General features: G+C 53.4%; 1 protein-coding gene across 1 annotated transcript; it reads right to left on the bottom strand.

Annotated features, from left to right (window-relative positions):
- Positions 1 to 31: 31 nt before the first annotated feature.
- On the bottom strand, positions 32 to 12459 carry Tada1 (transcriptional adaptor 1). Its single transcript, XM_077802792.1, has 8 exons — positions 12331 to 12459; positions 9344 to 9435; positions 9043 to 9108; positions 5293 to 5390; positions 3875 to 4084; positions 2581 to 2732; positions 1590 to 1752; positions 32 to 1239 (listed from the first exon to the last, which is right to left on the bottom strand). Exons 1-8 carry the CDS (start codon positions 12402 to 12404, stop codon positions 1087 to 1089), a joined length of 1008 nt encoding a protein of 335 aa, XP_077658918.1. The 5' UTR covers positions 12405 to 12459; the 3' UTR covers positions 32 to 1086.
- Between the last annotated feature and the right edge of the window lie 6072 nt (positions 12460 to 18531).

Here is an 18531-nt window from a genome sequence, read left to right as displayed (position 1 = left end):
CTTTACTATTTCTGTATGATATTTTTCCTTATGTATTTACTTTAATAAACAACAAAAAGGTTTTCTGCCAAAACATTTGTCACGCTTAAAGTACAAAATCAAATACAGAGCTTCAGACGTATGAATTATATACACATACCCATACATCCATTCCTCAGTCCTATACAAACCCACCTACAGTCTAATTTGTCCATCAACACTATTGAGTAAAAAGCATATGTATCTCTAGGAAACAAAATGGTTTTCAGTAACACTGTCAGAGTGGATTATTTTCAATTTAGCACTTAAAAGGGTAGAAATAGATATTTCCTACAAATAGAATTACCAACCATAAATCCAATTTGTAAGATTTCTTAAAACATGTTCTATAGGAATAATTAGTAGACGTGCCTTCAGTCACCACTGGTCATATTAACACTATACAGATTGGCTATAGCAAGACACCTTTTAAGGATCATTAACAGAAGCACCTGCCAATCATCCTGGGCACTTCAACACTAAACAAACTGAAGCCGCAGGAAGACGTCTTCTAAAGCAGACTGCGTCCAAGAGGGTGGGTTGGCTGGGCTTAATTTTGTCCAACAGCACGGCATCTGCAAGTCACGTTTTCTGTGGAGCTGAAATGGTGGATGGCTTGGAGGCTACCTCAAGGTGTTAAAAACTAAACCCTTCACTAAAGGAGGTGTCCGAGTTTCAACACTGGATAGGTTATACCAACAAAAAGCAAGAGTGTAGAAGTTTTATCTGGCCAGACACAGAACACAAGAATGTCCTGCCAGTCGAGGGGACAGGCTGCAACAGCGCCTTCACTCTAGGATGGTCCATCTTACACAGGGCCTCAGACAGGCGTCCCCTCTCCAGGCACAGGACTTCATCATGCCTGCTCCCGTAACTGGGAACACGCAGACAGGGTGGCCTGTATTTACACGAATGGCCTTGCAGCAGCAACAGAAAACACACTCACTGTCCCATTTCCATAGGAAAGGTTATATGTACACTCCACACTTCAGCCTCGAAATGCGGACCCCAAACATGCCCTCTTCAGCAAGCAATGACCCGTGAGGACCCCACACCCTCCAATCCCACTTAGCAGAGCAGAAGCCCCTCCTTGGCTGCCAGGCGCTGGCGGTGGACTTGGTCTTGCTGCAGCTCCTCGTGATTCGGGTGCCAGAGCCTCATGATGATCCTCTCGATGTTGAGGGCATACACGGTGTGTGTAGGGATGACTTCCCGGTGTACCTGGGGTTCAAACATCAGCAGTCTCCAGTTATTCTTCAGCAGGCTTACTTTTCCAACATAGAGAATGGGTTTACATCAACACAACACAGACAGGACACTACCCAGAACTTGAACGAGAGCCTAATGCATCCCAGGTCAGACAAGAAGGAACGAGGCACCGCCGAGTTCTGAATAAGCGGCAAGCACGCCATTTCCTTTTTTTGGAGAGGTCAAGGATGAGGGAGGTAAATCAGGAATTTAATGATAAACAAAAAGCGAAAAACAGATCCAAGAGGTAGAAACAAGCCAGCGCACGACTCCGCAGACTTGAAAAGCCGCCAGCGTGTCCGACCCGAGGAGCCGAGAGTTACCTGCAGAGCCTCAAGGAGGTCGTACATGTTCACTGGAGGCAAAGGCGCAGGCAGCGCGTCCCCAGAGCAGGCCAGCAGGAGTGCGGCCTGCTGCTCAGCAGCGTCCGGGGGCAGGTGGGCAGCCGGGTTCTGACCCGCACAGGGAGTGGACACAGCCGGAGGGCTGAAAGACATGGCAGAAACACTCCCAGCATCTCCCACAGACAACCCGCCGATGGACAGAGGGGCTGGCCAGGCCACGGCTCCCTACAACTGCCTTCAACTCCACAGAAACCCATTCGTGCCCACGTCAGGCTGGATACCAGCACACTCGTACTGAGTTAGCTCGGGGCTGAGCCAGATTGTCTCCTGCCCTGAGGAAATTCCAGTTGAAAAAGAAAGAGCCCGCGAGCCACTGGAAGCTGACGTGGAGAAGGCCAGCACTGCAGGCAAGGAGCAGCAGCCGCAGGAAGGGGACGCTGGCCAGCACGGGGCTGCGCGTTTCCGAAACTGCCCAGGCAGCGGCGGGATGTGTACGTCAGAGAAGCTGGAGAAAGAGCCCGGTTCCTCGGAACACCAGGACAGCGGGCAGCATCCAGCAAGCGCAGCCCTCACGCCCTGGCCAGCACCCCCACCACGAGGAGCCACTTTCTGTTTTTGTCAAGAGAAGCATGACTTCAGTGAAAATCCCAACCGTGGCAGAATGAGATCAGACAAGAACCGTCACTTGTGGCCCAGGGCCACTGCCCCCAGGCGGGTGCTGCCCGAGGAGCCACACTCCACCACACAGCAGAGAGAGGGTCACAACAGACCCCAGGCAGCAGCCCGACCCTGGAACTGATAAAAATGACAGTAATTCACTAGATGGCCTGCGAGGCTAAGACTGAAGAGAACAGAAATGAAGAGTGGGCGGAACTCCTGCCACACTACAGGAACCCAGTGACCAATGACCTGACGAGAGGTCTGCCACCAACAAGCCGGGGCAGAGGGAGAATCGCGAGAAAGCACTTACCCTTCGATTAGGCTATTGTAGGCCACCACGCTGTTCTTCAGGTATGGCTGTGGGGTCACATTGCTCCCGAAGGCATACTTAAAGTGGCCATCTCGCAGCCGGTGCGCTTTCCTTCTGGACACAACTGACGTCAGTATGTCTTTGAGGTGGCTCTGAAAAGCAGAGGGAGAGCACCACCACCTCAGAGCAGACCACGGCTTCCACTGACCATGTACAGAGGTGTGGGACTGGCTGGCACAAGCCAGAACCGCGTGAGTGGTCAGCCAAGAGCCAGCAGCCGCTCTAAAGAGAAGCAGCACGGGGAGGAGGGCACGCGCATTTTCATCCAGTTCCCTTTAAAAATGGTCTTGCCCTACAATGAATTTTTAAAGTTTTCATTACTCTAAATTGGCTCGTTTCTCTCAAAATTGATTTTCAATAAGTAATTTATTTTTAAAGCTACCTGGAGACTTGGTTTAACATGGGAGGAAAAGTTTCAAGATCTAATATTTACTGGTTGTACAATCCTTACGTGAAAAGAGCCTGTGTTCTCAAAAGCCACAGAAACAAACATAGGATCGCTCAGAGAAGTAGACACAAACAATGTCTATTTAATTTCTTTTTGCCTTTCTAAAACTATGTATTTAATTCTTCTGTGAGAGCCAGGTGTATAAGGAAAGGTTGCAGAATGACTATGAAAACAGAGGTAGAACTACGCCAGCCTGTGGCCACCAACAGGTGAGCCGGACCTGGGAGGGTGCTTCACTTACACCAGGAGGACCATCTTCTATCAAGTCACAACCGCGATTTAACACGGGTTTCACAGAGAACCCATGCTATGACTTCATGAGACAGCTGTGGTCATCTTTGATGTACAGAGGAGGAAAATGGGGCCTCAGGAATTGAAAGGAATTACCCAGTGCTCCCTGAGCACCTCCAGGTCACAGTACAACGTGTACTTGTCAAACAGCTAGATAAGTAAATGGACGCATGGGCTAGCGAGCGAGCCACCTCTGCTACTCCGACGCCACGCCCAGCACTCCACACACGCAGAGGCGGACCCCAGGACCCTCGGCCTCACTCTGTCCTTGACACCACTCCCTCAGCGCTGCACATCAGATCAGAAGTGTTAGGCCCTACCCGACCTTCCCAAGAGCCCGTCCATCAATGGCACAGTTCTCTGGACTGTGACATGTGACAGAGACAGCTCTCTGACACCAAGGTGGCACCCGGCTCTTCGGCGACAGCATCACTTGCCACACACTGGGAGCGCCTCACGCTCAACCCGCAGCCCCTCTGCCGGTAGCACACCAACCTCCACCGCATAGACCACGGCTGAGACGGCGTCCTCAGCCACGTTGTCCAGCCCGTGCTCGTAGGCCGTCACGATCATCCTCCCCTCGAGCTGGCCGCGCGTGGGAAGCATCATCGTGTGGGAGCAGAGTTTCAAGTCGTCGTCATCCTGGGGATCCTTTGCCACGAACTGCTGTGCTCCGGAGAGGGGGTTCTGGGGCTGGAATCTATGCTGAGAGTGACAGAAGGATGCAGGGCCACTCGTCACCACAGCAGCAGACAGACAAGGGAGCCATGTCTTAGACTCGAGACCCTTCAAATGAATGCCACCAAAATGTGACAGTGGCAAAAAAAAAACAGTAACTCACAAATAATCACACACTCGGGCCCATCACACTGGACAATGGAGACGTGAGCTCAGGGACACTGGCCACAGAGTTCCTTCTGTTCAGCAAGGACCATGGTGGCCACATGCTCTATGGTCCTGTGCTAAAGATCACAACTCAGGAGCGGAACAGGACACAAAGTTATGTTCAAAGAGCAGAGAACTCTGTCAGCACCGCCGTTTGGCCTTCCACTTCGCTGGCCAATGGCAGATCCAGTAACAAGCACCCTGAAGACACCAGAGACAGTGCCGCCTACCGACTGTTACTGTCTACTTACAATTCTCAACACAGAGCCTCAGCCCTCGCCACACTACCCGAGTCGATGTTCTCCATCTCCCTTCGTTCATACCACTCAGCCTTCCTCAGGACTGTCCACCATCACTGGGAGACAGGCTCCTGGCAGCTCTGGCTAACGCCCAGATCCTGCACTGAAGGCAGTGTTCCTGCTCCAAGCCTCTATTATAAAAATAACCACTGTCGATTTTCCTTTTTCTAAGTATAAAACTGCACTCCACATCGAATGGGCCTATGTGAACCCCGTGTGCCTCTGGAGATGCTGAGGCCCTCCAGAGTGCATACTGTTACTGATACAAGGGGGAAGAAATAAATGTTTGGTGATATTAGTCAACAAAACAATTACTTCCCAGGCCAACCTCAAAGGAAGATATTATCAAAAACTTAGTCCCCTAAACTTTTTGAAAAATACAGGTTTTTCCAAATATTCTCAAACAGTTACGAATTTCATAAGCAAAGAGGCTGAGCCCAGGCAGGCACTGCAGGTGCCTGCAGGGGCCTCCAGGCTGCTAAGCGCCACCCGGGATGCCCTCAACCTGAGAAACCAGCGGCCGCTCAACCCCGGGGAAACCCTTGGGTCTGAGTGAGAACATATTAACCCTGGAGAAGTAACAGACCACAGTCTTGAGACCCTTCCCTCCCTAAATCACACCCTTTCTTCAGCCCTCCCACCAGTTCTTTAATGTTCATTTCAAATGCAGCCAGGTCCCCACACTGCCACTCGAGTCATGACCCGCCGTCACTGTGAGGGAAGACCTACGTCAAACTTCTGGCGAACAGAAGAGAGCTTTTTCTTGCCCTTGGGCTTTCCAGGCTTGGCCGCAGATCCCCCCGTCCAGGGCAAAGATCCAGCACCCTCTGTGAGACAGAAAACAGCAATCGTAAGTGAAAGCGACGACGATGCCTACTGCCGAGTCTGTTTTCATTTGGAATTTTAAAGCATGGAAGCTCATGTAATGAAAATAAGGAATGAATGCTCAGATTTGGATCTTCTCTTTCTACTTTTCTGAACAAAATTATAGACACTTCAAATCACATTTTTTTCTAGCCGTAACCAAAAATATTTTAGGAAGACAAATGTGATTTTTCTGCTTTACTTTAGTTAGTGTTTCCTGGGCGTTCGTCCCTTGGGGCATTACTGTAAAGGCAGGACAGACCTCCAGCCCCGTGAGCTGAGCATGAGCACACATCTCCTCTCCTGCCAGGAGTGGTGGAACCCAGCAGGGGCAGCAAGAGCGAGCAGCCAGTAGGGAGGAGGCAGTGGCCGAGGGCACAGCACCGTGCCAGGCAAGGGGAGGACAGGGCCAGTGGACATAGGAGGCAAGGACACCAACTAACCAAGGCCTGCACCCAGGACAGCCCAGAACAAATGTTTAGCCGCTCATTCAAAAACTGACCATCTCAAGACCATGGAGGTAACATCCCAAACCAAGTGTGGGGGCCCCACTCACTCCCAGGCCCAGGGCACGGCAGGGTGGGTGGTAGGGGGAAGGAGGGACAGAGGGCTCTTCTCCAGGCACACTGAACAAAACTTCCAGGACTGGCTACCATAGCTGCTGCAGATGTTCGGCCCCAGCACAAAGCTCTCTGTACACTGGTTTGGGGAACTCCCACCAGCTTTCTCCAAAGTAGTCTCCTGGCAATCACACACTGTATTCTTATAATGAAGAGGACAACAAATCACCAGATGCTGGACCCTGCTTGGTAATACACTGTATTAGTCCATTTTTCATGACTATAATAAAATCTCTAAGGCAAACTGCTTTACAAAGAAAAAGGTTTATTTGGCCCACAGTTCTGGAGACCCCAGGGCATGGTTCCAGCGTCAGCTCAGCTCTTAAGAGAAGCTCATGGCCAAGGACAGGAGCACATGCAAGAGAGACGTCACGAGGCACCACAGGAAGCCAGAGCACCACAGCACTCAAGAACTCAGGAGTCCCATCAGCTCCCTTCCGCCCTTCTGAGGCCACTCCCTCAACCACTGAGGACCTCTGGCCAGGCCCCACGTCCTCAGGGTGCCACCTCAGGCACACCTCCACTGAGCACCACTAACAGTGAGCCCTTGGGGGACAAACCACATCCAAGCCACTGGACACCGTAAGTCGACCAAGCAAACAACAGAGGTCCTATAGAGCTGGCACCGGCAGAGGCTGAGACCCACGTCCAAAGAGGAGGAGAACGCCGTAAAAAATGCTGAATCAAAGAAGGAACTGGAGGGGCTGGGGCTGTGGCTCCGCAGTAGAGCACTCACTCCTGGCAGTGCAAGGCCCTGGGTTCCATCCTCCACACGCACAAAAATAAGTAAATAAAGGAATTTTTTAAAAAAGGAACTTGACAGAAAGGCAGCAGGTAAGGGTTGGGGACACCCCAAGCAACAGGGCGAAGGGAGAAGAGGCATGCCGTCAGAGACTGTGGCCGGCCCCGGGCAAACCCCCGTGAGGGGGCAAGCAGGAGGCCAGCGGGCTGGGCAGGCGAGGGGGGCGGCTCCCAGCACCTTCTGTGCCACTGAAGCCTACACAAGAACAGAGCTCAATGCAAACACAAGCAGCAGGAGCTCCTCAGAGTGCACCCGGGAAAAATGCCTCCAGAATTAAACAAAAAAAAACACCCATGATCCAGTAAATGCTCTTTTTTGGAAAAAAGGAGTTTTTATAACTTTTGGGGGAAAACATATCCAGGTTCCTCGTTAAAAGAGGACTCTTGGGAAGTCAGGCCCTCCTGTCCATCACCCTTCACACACCCAGGTCTAATATGAGGTCAGCTTCTCCTGGTGAGAGAAGGTGGACTGGCCAGGGAAAGTGCTGGACAGGTGGAGAAGGCGCAGGCTGGACCTGCAACTGGCGGACAAGCTCGGGCTGAGGACGAAGCGCGCGCAGCGTGGCCCTGGCTGGGGGCTTCTCCAGCGTAGATCCTGGTTTTGATCAGCACCTCCATTTGGCAGGCGGGACAGCACCTCAGCCAAGTCTTGGGTTTCTGTTCTGTTTTCTCTTCTCTGAAGCTGTTCCTCATCTGTAAGAGCAGCCTCACTACCCTGCATCGTGCTGTGACACTGACCAGGACAGGCGCACGGTCCTCAGGCTGCAGCCACCAACACATGGCGGCTCAGTCACTGCTCCTGCCTGCCTCAGAAAAGCAGAAGCCCGGCCACAGCCGCTGGGCAGGCACACAGCACTGCACCATCCTCACTGAGACGTCTCTACTGCTGGCGAGCATCCCTTCGTCTTCAAGGAATCAATACTGAGTGTGCAAGCGAAATATACTCTTCAGTCCAAAGAGGAAGCTTCTTATTTTAAAATAACAGTTAAACACATGCAAAAATGTCAAGTTTTTAACTAATTGGATTTAGGTAATTGAAGCCGGCTCCTACACTGACACCACTTATGTTTGTTCGGCACCTTCTTCTGTTCTCCCCTGGCTCTCCTGTGAACGCTCAGGGCACACCTAGACATGGATGTGGAAGTTGAGAACCTGCAAGGCTTGCTCATGTAATGGAGGCTGGCAGCACCCAGCTTGACCCCATGGGCTCTACCAACCAGGGCTCTCCCCTCTCAGCAGGCCCCTGACCTGTGGTGGCGGCACTTCACAACAGACCTACAGTGCTGGCTTTTCAGCTCAAACCAGATGATAAGCAACAAAGTAGATGAACGATCTCATCCACTTTGGGTGTAAAACATCTGGCTAAAGCCCTCTTCTGCCCCTGAGGGTGCCGAATCAGACACGCAGGTGGCACAGGGGCTGTGGGGGGGCGGGGGGGACAAGGACCCTTTGAAGCTTCTGTGCAGTGCTTGGGGAGGGCAGGCGTCAGCTGGAGACAGCCTGGGGACTCTTTACCCTCCAAGGAACACAACCTGAAGGGGGACAACACAAATACCAGCCCTTCTTGGTAAGACACAGGCTTCTGAGAAGGCAGGCCACCGAGATGCTGAAAGATAAACCAACTGATGGACACAGTCGGGAGGTGCCTTCTAGGCCAACCTCAGTCACGAGGGGAGCTTTGCCTCATTAAATAAGATAGCCCAAAGAGGTACCTTACAACAGTCGGCCATTTCAGCTCCACTGTCTCAGGGGTCAGTGTCTTGAACACAACCCTGCAGGCTGACTCTCACCAGCCCCCACCCGCGGCTCTCGAAGTGAGGAGCCAACAGGCACCCCAGCCCCACCCTCCAGGAGCAGCAAGCACCCCAGCCTGCAGGTGGAGCCCAGCTCCCTAGTGCCCACAGTCACCCCACCCCATGATTTCACATGTTATTACCTGTCCCCCACCCGACCTCCCAGCCTCTCCAGCCTGCTCACTTCCTTGTGCAATCTGAACCGCGGCTGACTGCTGAGGCAAGACCAGCGGTTACCAATGAGTGCAGGAAAAAAGTTTCTAGGTAAGAATTTGCACCTATGTGAGAAAAACTTCTCCAGAGCAGCTCAAAGAGCATTTCATTTGCAAACGCGGATGTGGCTTAGAGGTGGTGGAAACCCAGGGCTCCTGGGCACATGCTGGAGCACTGCCACTCCTTACCTGGTGTGGAAACCAAAATCTGACAGCGCGTGAGGATGGCCAGGAGGAAATCGTTGTGAGAATGCACTGCAAGGGAAGGCCAGCAGGTCAGACCCCAGCGCCCATGCACAGGGCTCCACGCGCAGCCTGCTCTGGGGTCCGAGATCCCCCACCACCCTGCACTCCAAGCACCACATTTCAAGATGATTTCATATGCTATTAAGACCAAAATTTTCTTTTTCAAAAAGTGAGAAGTCCTTGATTTATTGCAAACCTGGGAAGACATCCAAACAGCAAAATAACCCCCGTATTATCACTGTACCATTGTCCTGTGTGAGCAGCCGGTGGGCCTCCAGGTCAAACTCCTCCTTGCTGATCTTCTGCTTGAACCACAGCTTCAAGTTGGCCCAGTATCTGCAGAGGAGAATCGGCAGTAAGAACCCACGCTGCCCTCCCAGGTCCACCTCGCCTGCGCCAACTCCCGGGGAGAAACTCCGCACTCCCTGGCACTGCTGGATTGACTGTCCCCTCAAAATTACACATGGAAGCCCCAACCCCACACCCCGAAGAGTGACCACTTGGAGACAGGGCCTGTAAAGCAGCAGGGGATTTAAGGGGGACCACTGGTGGGGCCCAAATCTAACGTGACAGGCCTCCAGACAGGGACAGCGGATGGATGCCCTCCCCTGGGCCTGAGCCTCCGTACTGTGAGGAGTCCAGCTTCTGTTGCTTAGCCCCCTGAAATCAGAGAGCACCAAGCAGGAAATGGTCTCCTCCACAGGGACGGCCGGGGTCTCAGATCTGACTCCACTCACAGGACCTCCGCCCAGAGCCCACACCCACCCAGGGTTCACGGAAATCCACAGGCGCTGGGCGGGAGCGGGTGGCTGTTCGCACCGACTGGGGGCAGTGCCCTGCCTTTTCATCTGCCTAGCTTGAGATTCACCCCGAGAAGCTCCTGGAGGTAAGGAAGCCAGACCCAACCCCAGGGAGGGGACGACTCTGCCTTTTGCTCCTCAGCACCTTGGGAACAGGAGGGACTCCAGTCTCCCAGGCCACAACTCTCGTTTGGGGGCTTCTTATTCATGGAACGGGATTTTAAAAATGGCTCAGTAAATGCCTTACCACTTTCAACTCAAGCTCACCTACCTTCTAGAGCTCATCTGAGTTCAGGAAAAGAGAGGCTTCCCAAGTGAGGCTCAGCGCCCTGGGGGTCAACACACAGGCAGGACCCACCCCAGGCCTTGCCGGAAACCCAGGACCTTTACAGTCTTAAAGTGACACATAACCTCTAACGCTGCCACTTTGGAGCCTATTTCAACAGCAGAACACATTCAGCTCTACCTGACACCTTTCACTGATAACCCCGCTCAGCAGGTCACTAGCAACTTCACAAGGGTAGACACATTCATGTTTTTCTTGAAGGACAGGAACAATAAAGAAGTGAGTACAATAAAGCTCTGCAGAAACCAGAGGTCCTGTCTCACGCAGTCTAACAGGAGACGGAAGGAGAGCCCCACTGTGCGAAAGCCCTGGCTGCCTTCGACAAGATGGCCATGCAGCCCTTTAGGAGCGCGCTCGAGCTTTCCAGGACCAAGACGCGGCTCTCCCAGGCAGCGGTGCCAACACCAGGCTCTCTTCTCCAGGGCTGACCTCCCAGCCCCACAGCCTGCGCCACTCAGAACCCAAGAGCTGCTCCCCAGGCCCACCCTGTGCTGACTCGGGGAGCAACAGGGATGGCAGCTCCACCACACTCCGAAGGGAGCCAGTCACTGTCCTCAAGGCCAGGGTGAGGTGGCAGTGCTCACAGACACGGGCAGGCCATGAGCAGCTGCGGCCAAGGGCCCCCGAGACTCGGCATCTATGGGAACACGAACTCCACCACTACTAGGCAAGCTGAGTCTGCTAGTGAAGTCCACCTCCCTCTGGAAACGGCCACAGTCTGACTCCACCAGGTGCGGAGGACCCGAAGACCCCTGGGTAAACAGCGCTGTGCACCTTGTTTTACCCACACCCAGGATCACATTCCAAGGGTAGCTGCACACAGCAAAGCCAAGGACCCTGGAGGGAACCTGGGCTGGACTAGAGCAAGGCAGACTGCGCAACCAGAGGCCCCAACCAGAGGCCCCACGGCCACCCGCACTGGGCCACCCGCACTGGTGCTGAGGCAGGGAGAGCACAAGCTGAAGCACGTTCCTGAGACCTTCTCCAAAATAAGGTTCTTATGAGGCGGCTGGGGATGTGGCTCAGGGGCAGCGCATCCAGAGTCCAACCCTTGCAACTGCGGGGTGGGGGCTTGAAACACAAATGCATAACAGTGCCACGGCAGGACCACCAGATCCCGCTTCAGCACCCACACCTTGGCCCTCAGCACAGAATAGGGGCGCCAACTTCCAACTGCTGGGCTCCTGGGGGGACAATGGAGGGCACCTGCATCGGCTCATGGCTGAAGTCCCTCACACCGGCGGCCAGGTCCTTCCGAGTCTGGGTCCTTCTGAGTTGGTGCCGGTAAAATCAACACTTTCAAATGTTTGCAAGCATTCTACACAAAACCGTGAAGTCGGCCCTGGGCCTAAGAACGTGCCCCTCATCCGTGTTAGCGACTGGCCAGGCTGAGGGCGGGACCTACTGAAACCACTGAAGTCTGTTCATGAAATGAGCAGAGAGCAGATGGACCGCAAGCGCGAACATGAAAAGGTTAAGGAGAACACTGTCGTGGGGAAGTCACCAAGTGCCGGCGACACACTTGACAGCATTCTATCTTGTCAAAGTTTGGGTCCTTTCTCTAGATGAGAACCAAAATCAACTGCCACCCCAAATCCACACACGAAGGAACCTCGGAAATCACAGACGGCACCCGAGCCACGGAACTTCGCCATCACAGAGCAGGTAAGAAGGTGAGGCGGCGGCGCCTGCGGCGCTGGGGAGACAGGACGCCTCCTCCGGGACGCCCCCGGAGCCCGCCCCGGCCGCCTCCTCCACGACGCCCCCCAGCCCTCCACGACGCCCCCTCCACGACGCCCCCCAGCCCTCCAGGACGCCCCCTCCACGACGCCGCCCAGCCCTCCAGGACGCCCCCTCCACGACGCCCCCCAGCCCTCCACGACGCCCCCTCCACGACGCCCCCCCAGAGCCCGCCCCGGCCGCCTCTTCCAGGACGACCCCCGGGGCCCGCCCCAGGCCGCCGCCAGGGCCGACGCTCGGCAGCCCCGGGACCCGCGCGGAGGCCCTCCGAGCCCGGGGCGCCGGCCCGTGCGGCGCAGGCCTGGGCGGGCGGCGCGGCGGCCGAGAGGCGGCCGCAGCGCTTACTGCTTGACGTTGTCCCCCAGCGCCTCGCTCAGGTTCTTCTTGGCCGCCTCCAGCTCGCTCACAAAGGTCGCCATGGCCCCGCGCTCCGCCCGCCCGCGCACGCCCGCCGCGGCGCCCAGCAACCGCGAAACCAACTGGGCGGAAGGCGTCGCCCGGACGCGCAGGCCCGCCCCGCCCCGCCCGCCGCGCCCGGGACGTGCGTCTGGTTGTCGGCCCCGCCCGCCCGGCTGTCGGGAAGGCGCGCGGCCGCGCTCGGGTCACGTGGCCCGCCCGCCGCGCGTCCCACCCGGAGCCTGGGCGGCCGAGCAGGTGTCGCGGTCGGTCGGCGCGCGCCCGCCGGGGCCTGGAGGTGGCCCGCCGCCCCACCCGGGCCGAGCCTGGCGGCGCCCCCTCCGCCGCCGCTTCCCGGCCCTGCACGACCCCGAGGGAGGCGGACGGACGCCCAGCCGGGACGTCCTCGCCCCGGGACTGCAGGCCTACTGTGTTCACTTGGCGCGTTTTAGCACCGGAGGTGTCACTTGTCCTAGGACGTTGCCTTTGACTGAGTACCAGGCCCGTTCCCCGATTCCCAGGCGGGGTGGTCCGCTTTTCCACTGACGCAGCACTGCGGCTAGGGCCTTCACGCACGGAGCCCTCCCTCGCTTCGGGTCCCCACCGACGCAGCACTGCGGTTAGGGTCTTCACGCACGGAGCCCTCCCTCGCTTCGGGTCCCCACCGACGCAGCACTGCGGTTAGGGTCTTCACGCACGGAGCCCTCCCTCGCTTCGGGTCCCCACTGACGCAGCACTGCGGTTAGGGTCTTCACGCAGGGAGCCTCCCTCGCTTCCGGTTGTTGATTTAGGGTAGAGTCCCACAAATGCAATTAGGAAATCGGATGGCGGAGTGTTTGTAAGTGCCCTTGTGCCCATTGTCAAATGCCTCCCCGAATTTCACGAGCACCTACATCTAGCCAGAAGCTGATCATCCTACAAGTGGAACTTACACGTGCACGGGCTTCATCTCTGGCCCCACCTAGCCCCGCCAGCCTGCTGCTGCCCACAAGGCCACGGCTCTCCTGGGGGCCCTGAATCCACTGGTGAGCTCCTTCCTCCCGGTGCCTGGCACTCCGGGTGTTGGGGATGCAAAGGTGAATGAGGAAAGTGAAGTCTTTCTGCGTCATAAAACTCCAGAGAAATTGTGACCTTACTATTCTCCTCTGTGAACAGCTCTCCCTGGCTGCCTGGGGTCTACTAACTTGCCTCTTCACCTGGCACGTGCCCTCGCTTTCTCCGCCTTCTACATGGTATTCTAACCTGACTTTCTAGAGCAGTGGCATCAAACAGTCCCTTTGCACACATCTCCCCCTTTCTGGTTTTGAGACTTGTGGTCTCTGTCAAGTTCAAACATATATGTGAATGCTAAAGGGACTGTCCAACAGGACAGGCCTGACTCCTCTATCTCCCCCTACCCACCAAGAAAGACAGCCTTGAAGATTTTGCTTTGAGCCCTGTTTGACACGCCTACATCTGTACACCCCTGGCTCAGTTAAATTTTCCTTTATTATTAGATGATATAAACAATAGACATCTGATCTAACAAGGTGCTTAATAGAATGAATACTAGAGCCACTTCTAATCTGATAGTTTAAAAGAACTAATTCTAAATCTTAGTTACGGCAGAGCTTGCAGATGCATGTGTTGTATAGGCAATTCTTCAATACCTTCAGAGCACGTGTGTGGAAGCGCTTTATGAGATGTAAAGAACTTGACAAATGTTACTTTAGTGTTTTTCAATCTATCTTTCAGACCATCCCATAGTGGTCACGTGTAAGTGGGTCGAATGTAACTAGTAGAGTTGACTCAATAGGAAGTTGGACACATAATCTAAAGGTCCAACCTTGCCTAATATTAAGAACAGTCATTCCTCCCCATCTGTGGCCCCACATCCATGGAGAATAACTTGGGAAAATCATAGTATCTGTATGAACATGTGCAAACATTTTCTTGTCATTCCTTTAAAAAATGCAATTATTTACATACCATTTACATTTTGCTAGTTTTGTAAGTAATCTGGAGATGATTTTAAATGTGGGAGGATATGTGTAGATAATACAGTACAACACTTCACATGAGGAACTTGAGTGTCCAGAGTTCATTATGGGGGTCGTCAACCAATCCAGCACAGACAATGACCAACAGCTGTCCTAAGAAATATGAGTGTGTATGTATGTGTTCTCATTTAAAATCTGAATTTCCACTATTTACATTATCAATATGTTTTAATCCATTTTACTAGGATGGATAATTGAAGATGGATGGTATTGGGATTATTCTTACATCTTACCTGTTTTTATGTAACTTCTTTCCCTCGTAAAGATAATTGTATGCAAACACAATACAAAGAAAAAGTGCCTGAAGAGTTTATTTTCACAGCTATTTTATTTATATTTATATAGTCATAAAAACTTGGCCTCTGCTTGCTTCTTTCCTTCCTCTCAGTTCTATATTTTTTTAAGCACTGGTTGGTTTCCTTTGATTTTTTTCATTAAGATTTTTCTATTTTAAGAACACTTGGCATGGGATCTGTTTTTGATTTTAAGTGTGCATCACTGCTGACTCTAGGTACAAGGTGAACAGCAGACCTCCAGACCTATGCATCTTTCTGGACTGAAGATCTATTATCAGTATCTCCGTTTCCCCTCCCCCAGTTCCTGCTAACCACCATTCTGTCATGATTTTATGAATTAGATTACTTTACATGACTTCCGTAAGTGGATCATGCAGTATTTAGCTTTGGGTGACTTTATTTCACTTAGCATGATGCCTTCAAGTTTCCTCCTTGTCACATGTTGGAGAATTTCCTTCTTTTTCAAGGCTGAGTAGTACTCTGTTATATATATAAAACATTTTTTATCATTCACCTTTCAACAGTGATGTTGATCACATTGTCAATAGAATAGCAGTAAGTGTGGGAGCAGTAATATCGATGTAAGACCCTGATATCAGGATATTTAGATAAAACCCGGGAGTGGGATTGCTTGATCGTGTGGCAGCTCTACTTTTAATTATCTGAGGTCCCTGCAGTCGCCCAGTGCAGCTGCGCCATCTGCCTTCCCCCCGACGTGGGGGCAGGGGTGCCCGCTTCCCCTCCTCACCCACACTTGCCTTTCGTTGGTGTTGACGGGGTTCTGTAAGTGATTGTTCTCTCCCAGACACGATAGATATTTAGGTTCTTTAGAGCTGTCTGTGGCCCACTGACCCCGCCTGACGAGGGCTGAGACCCACAGGAGGGCTGACGGGTTAGGTCAGTGTTGACGCCTCACCTCTTCTCTAAGCATGGCCAGCAGACACAGCGGCTCCGTCACTGCGAGGACGAGGACGCTGGGGCCAGCCCTTACGTTTCCCCATGGGCTTGCTGGGAGAGCACTTGCTGCCTCTCTCGGTGCCCGCTGTGGCACCTGTGGTGCCGGCACAGGGACACTGAACATGGGGTGCCTGCACAGACGGGCACGTTGGGGTATGAGGGGCTCAGGCTCAACAGAAATGTAAGAATTAAATATTTTTAGAGAATTCTACATGATGTTTACCCCATCTACCTCTGTATCAATCTATGGATGGTAACAGAGTTAAAGTTTATGGATCTGGAATCTATTACACCCTAGTAAATTCAGGGCCTACCCTGTGTTTATTTTACGTCTTCCAGAGGAGGCTCTTAATCTTATTTGTTTGTTTTTAATGCCACGGGCTCTCCTGGCTATCTGGTGACGACTTGGAGCCCTTCTGGGAATAACACTTTAAAACCCATAAATTATATAGGATCACATTTAAACCAGTTTGATTGAAACAGCCATGTCCATGGACCCTTTAAGGCCCAGAGGCCCCAGCTTAAGACTTCTGAAGCATTTTAGGTGCCCGCCGTAGTTTACTCAGGCTGCGGGGCTTAAGCAGCAGAAAAAGTGATCTCATAGTTTGGGAGGCTAGAAGTCCATGACCAAGAGCTGGCAAGTGGGGTGTCTGGGGAGGCTCCCTTCCTACCTGTAGCCTCGCTGCAGCCATCTACGAGCCACGTGGCTTTTCTTGCTTTATGATCATGGAAGGAGAGAGGAGGAGTGGGCTCTCTGGAGATTCTTCTTATCAGATGCTAATCCTGTCCAATCAAGGGCCCACCTTACAACCTCATTCTGTGTTGGTTACCCTCTTAGAGGCCCCTCTCCAAAAACAGTCATGCTGAAGGTCACAGCTCCAACCTGTGAAGTAGGGGGCACAAACCTTCAGTCTACAGCAGTACTACAGAGAGTGCGACGTTTCCACTTCCTTTTCTCAAGTGACCCTGGGGACCAAAGTCCCAGGACCCTGAAAAACGGAGGGTGTCTGAGGACTCAACCCCCGAGGCACAGAAAAGTGGGCACTGTTTTTCAATGCGTCTCGAGTCTCTCCTGGGTGTAATCAAATCGATCGGAGCATTTTTCCTAGAGTTAGGGAGTCAGAACAGAGAAGGAATTAAGGAATAGAAGGAGTAGGCATGATCTCTGCACACAGGTGGAGACAACTAGAAGCCAGTCAACTGTGTACTTTAGAAAATGCAAAGAATTCTACAAATATTAGTGTTTTCTATCCACTTGTGGAATTATCCTGTAGATATTCTCGTTCCCCCACTAGCGAGGTACAAGTCAAATTACAAGTGTAACTTCCAACTCCAGAACAGAGGTGCCGAGGGGGAGAATAGAGGGCCAGGCGGGGCCCTACCTAAGCTTCTGCCCACAGGAAGTAGCCAGCTGCTATGGTCTGGTCAAGAGTCCCCCAAAGGCCCTGTGTTGAAGGCTGGGTCCTCCGCTCTGTGGAAACTGTGGGGGTTCTGGGGGAGAAAGGCAGGTCACTGAGGGTGTGCCCCTCTTCCCCTCTCTGCCCAGCCCTGGGAGCAGCCTTGCTCCACCGCTCTCCCCACCCTGCCAGGTGGCCTGTAAGTAGTGGGGCCAGCGGGACTGAACCCTCCAGCTGTGAGCCAGATGAGCTTTCCCTCTCGTCCTTGATTGATCTCAGGTGTGTATTACAGTAGCGGAAAGCTAGCACGTCCACCACGGGCACAGTCCCAAGGCTGCCCCTGGGTATCTGTACGTCCTGAAGAGCTGCAGAAGGGGCTCTCCGTTCCTCTTCTCACTCCAGGAGCCTGCCAGGTCCCTTGGCTCCAAGATGACCGTAAGAACACGACAGGCTGTGGTGATGCCGGGGAAACAGCTTCAGAGCTCCTGTCAAGGTGGGGTTGGCCTGGACTGACCTCAGAGGTGTCGATGAGGCCCTTTCCCAAGCCTCCCCAAACCCGCATGATCCAACCGCACACACTGGGAAAGAACCTCTCCGTTCCTCTATAAGCAGTTAGCCACACTGAAATCTGGAAAAGTTGGCTGAAACCTTTGGCCACGACTCTCAGGTGGACGCGAGCTTCTCCAGGGCGCGAGGAAGCATTGCTGCACATTCATGGAGGTCAGGCGCTGGAGGGAGGCTCTGCACTCTGGCAGGCGCAGGTCCAGACTGATGCACTGGCACTGGGGTTGCTAGTGACAGAGGGAGACTATGCCAGAAGCTCTCTGGAAGGAGGGAAGCCACAAGGCTGACCCAGAAAGAGAGCACTCTCCAGCTGCCCTAAAACATGACCTTCAGGAGGTGAGTTTTAGGAGGCCCGGTCAGCTGGTTGGATGAAATTTGGGGGTGTTTGCTGCCACTGTCCTGAGCGGAGCACCGCATCCACGGGCTGGTGTCCCGAGTCTGCTCCATCCTGGCCACTGGGACTTCCCCAGAGAAGGCGCTCTTTGCTTGGCTTTGTGCCTGATTTCTTTTTAAAACTGTGTTGCTCCTACAAGCACATCTCCTTTGTCCTGGGTCTCTCTCCCTCCTGTTATGCTGTCCACCTTGTTGCCTGCAGTGCTTGGGGGTAGGGTGCAGGCCCCAGGGCTGTTCTGCCTGAGGCTTCAGTCCTGGCTTCTCTGCTTCAGTGGAGAAGTGTGTGACCCTGGGTGAGTTACTTAATCACTCAGTTTCCACAAAGTGCCTCAGGATGGCCATAAAATTAAATTATTGTAAGGTGCAAGAGTGTAGGAAAGCTGTGGCACAGTGTCAGACCTGAAAGTCACCCTGTGACAGCATAAAGACTCGGTTGATCTTGTATAGAGCCAAACTCTTCTAATTTCTCTGCAGATTTTCTCAGATGTTCTATGTGGGCAGTCT

The sequence above is a fragment of the Urocitellus parryii genome, chromosome 9 (genome assembly GCF_045843805.1).
Source record: "Urocitellus parryii isolate mUroPar1 chromosome 9, mUroPar1.hap1, whole genome shotgun sequence".
Lineage (NCBI taxonomy): Eukaryota > Metazoa > Chordata > Mammalia > Rodentia > Sciuridae > Urocitellus > Urocitellus parryii.
The sequence above is the reverse complement of the archived record's forward strand: the minus strand, read 5'-3'. Positions and strand labels throughout refer to the sequence as shown.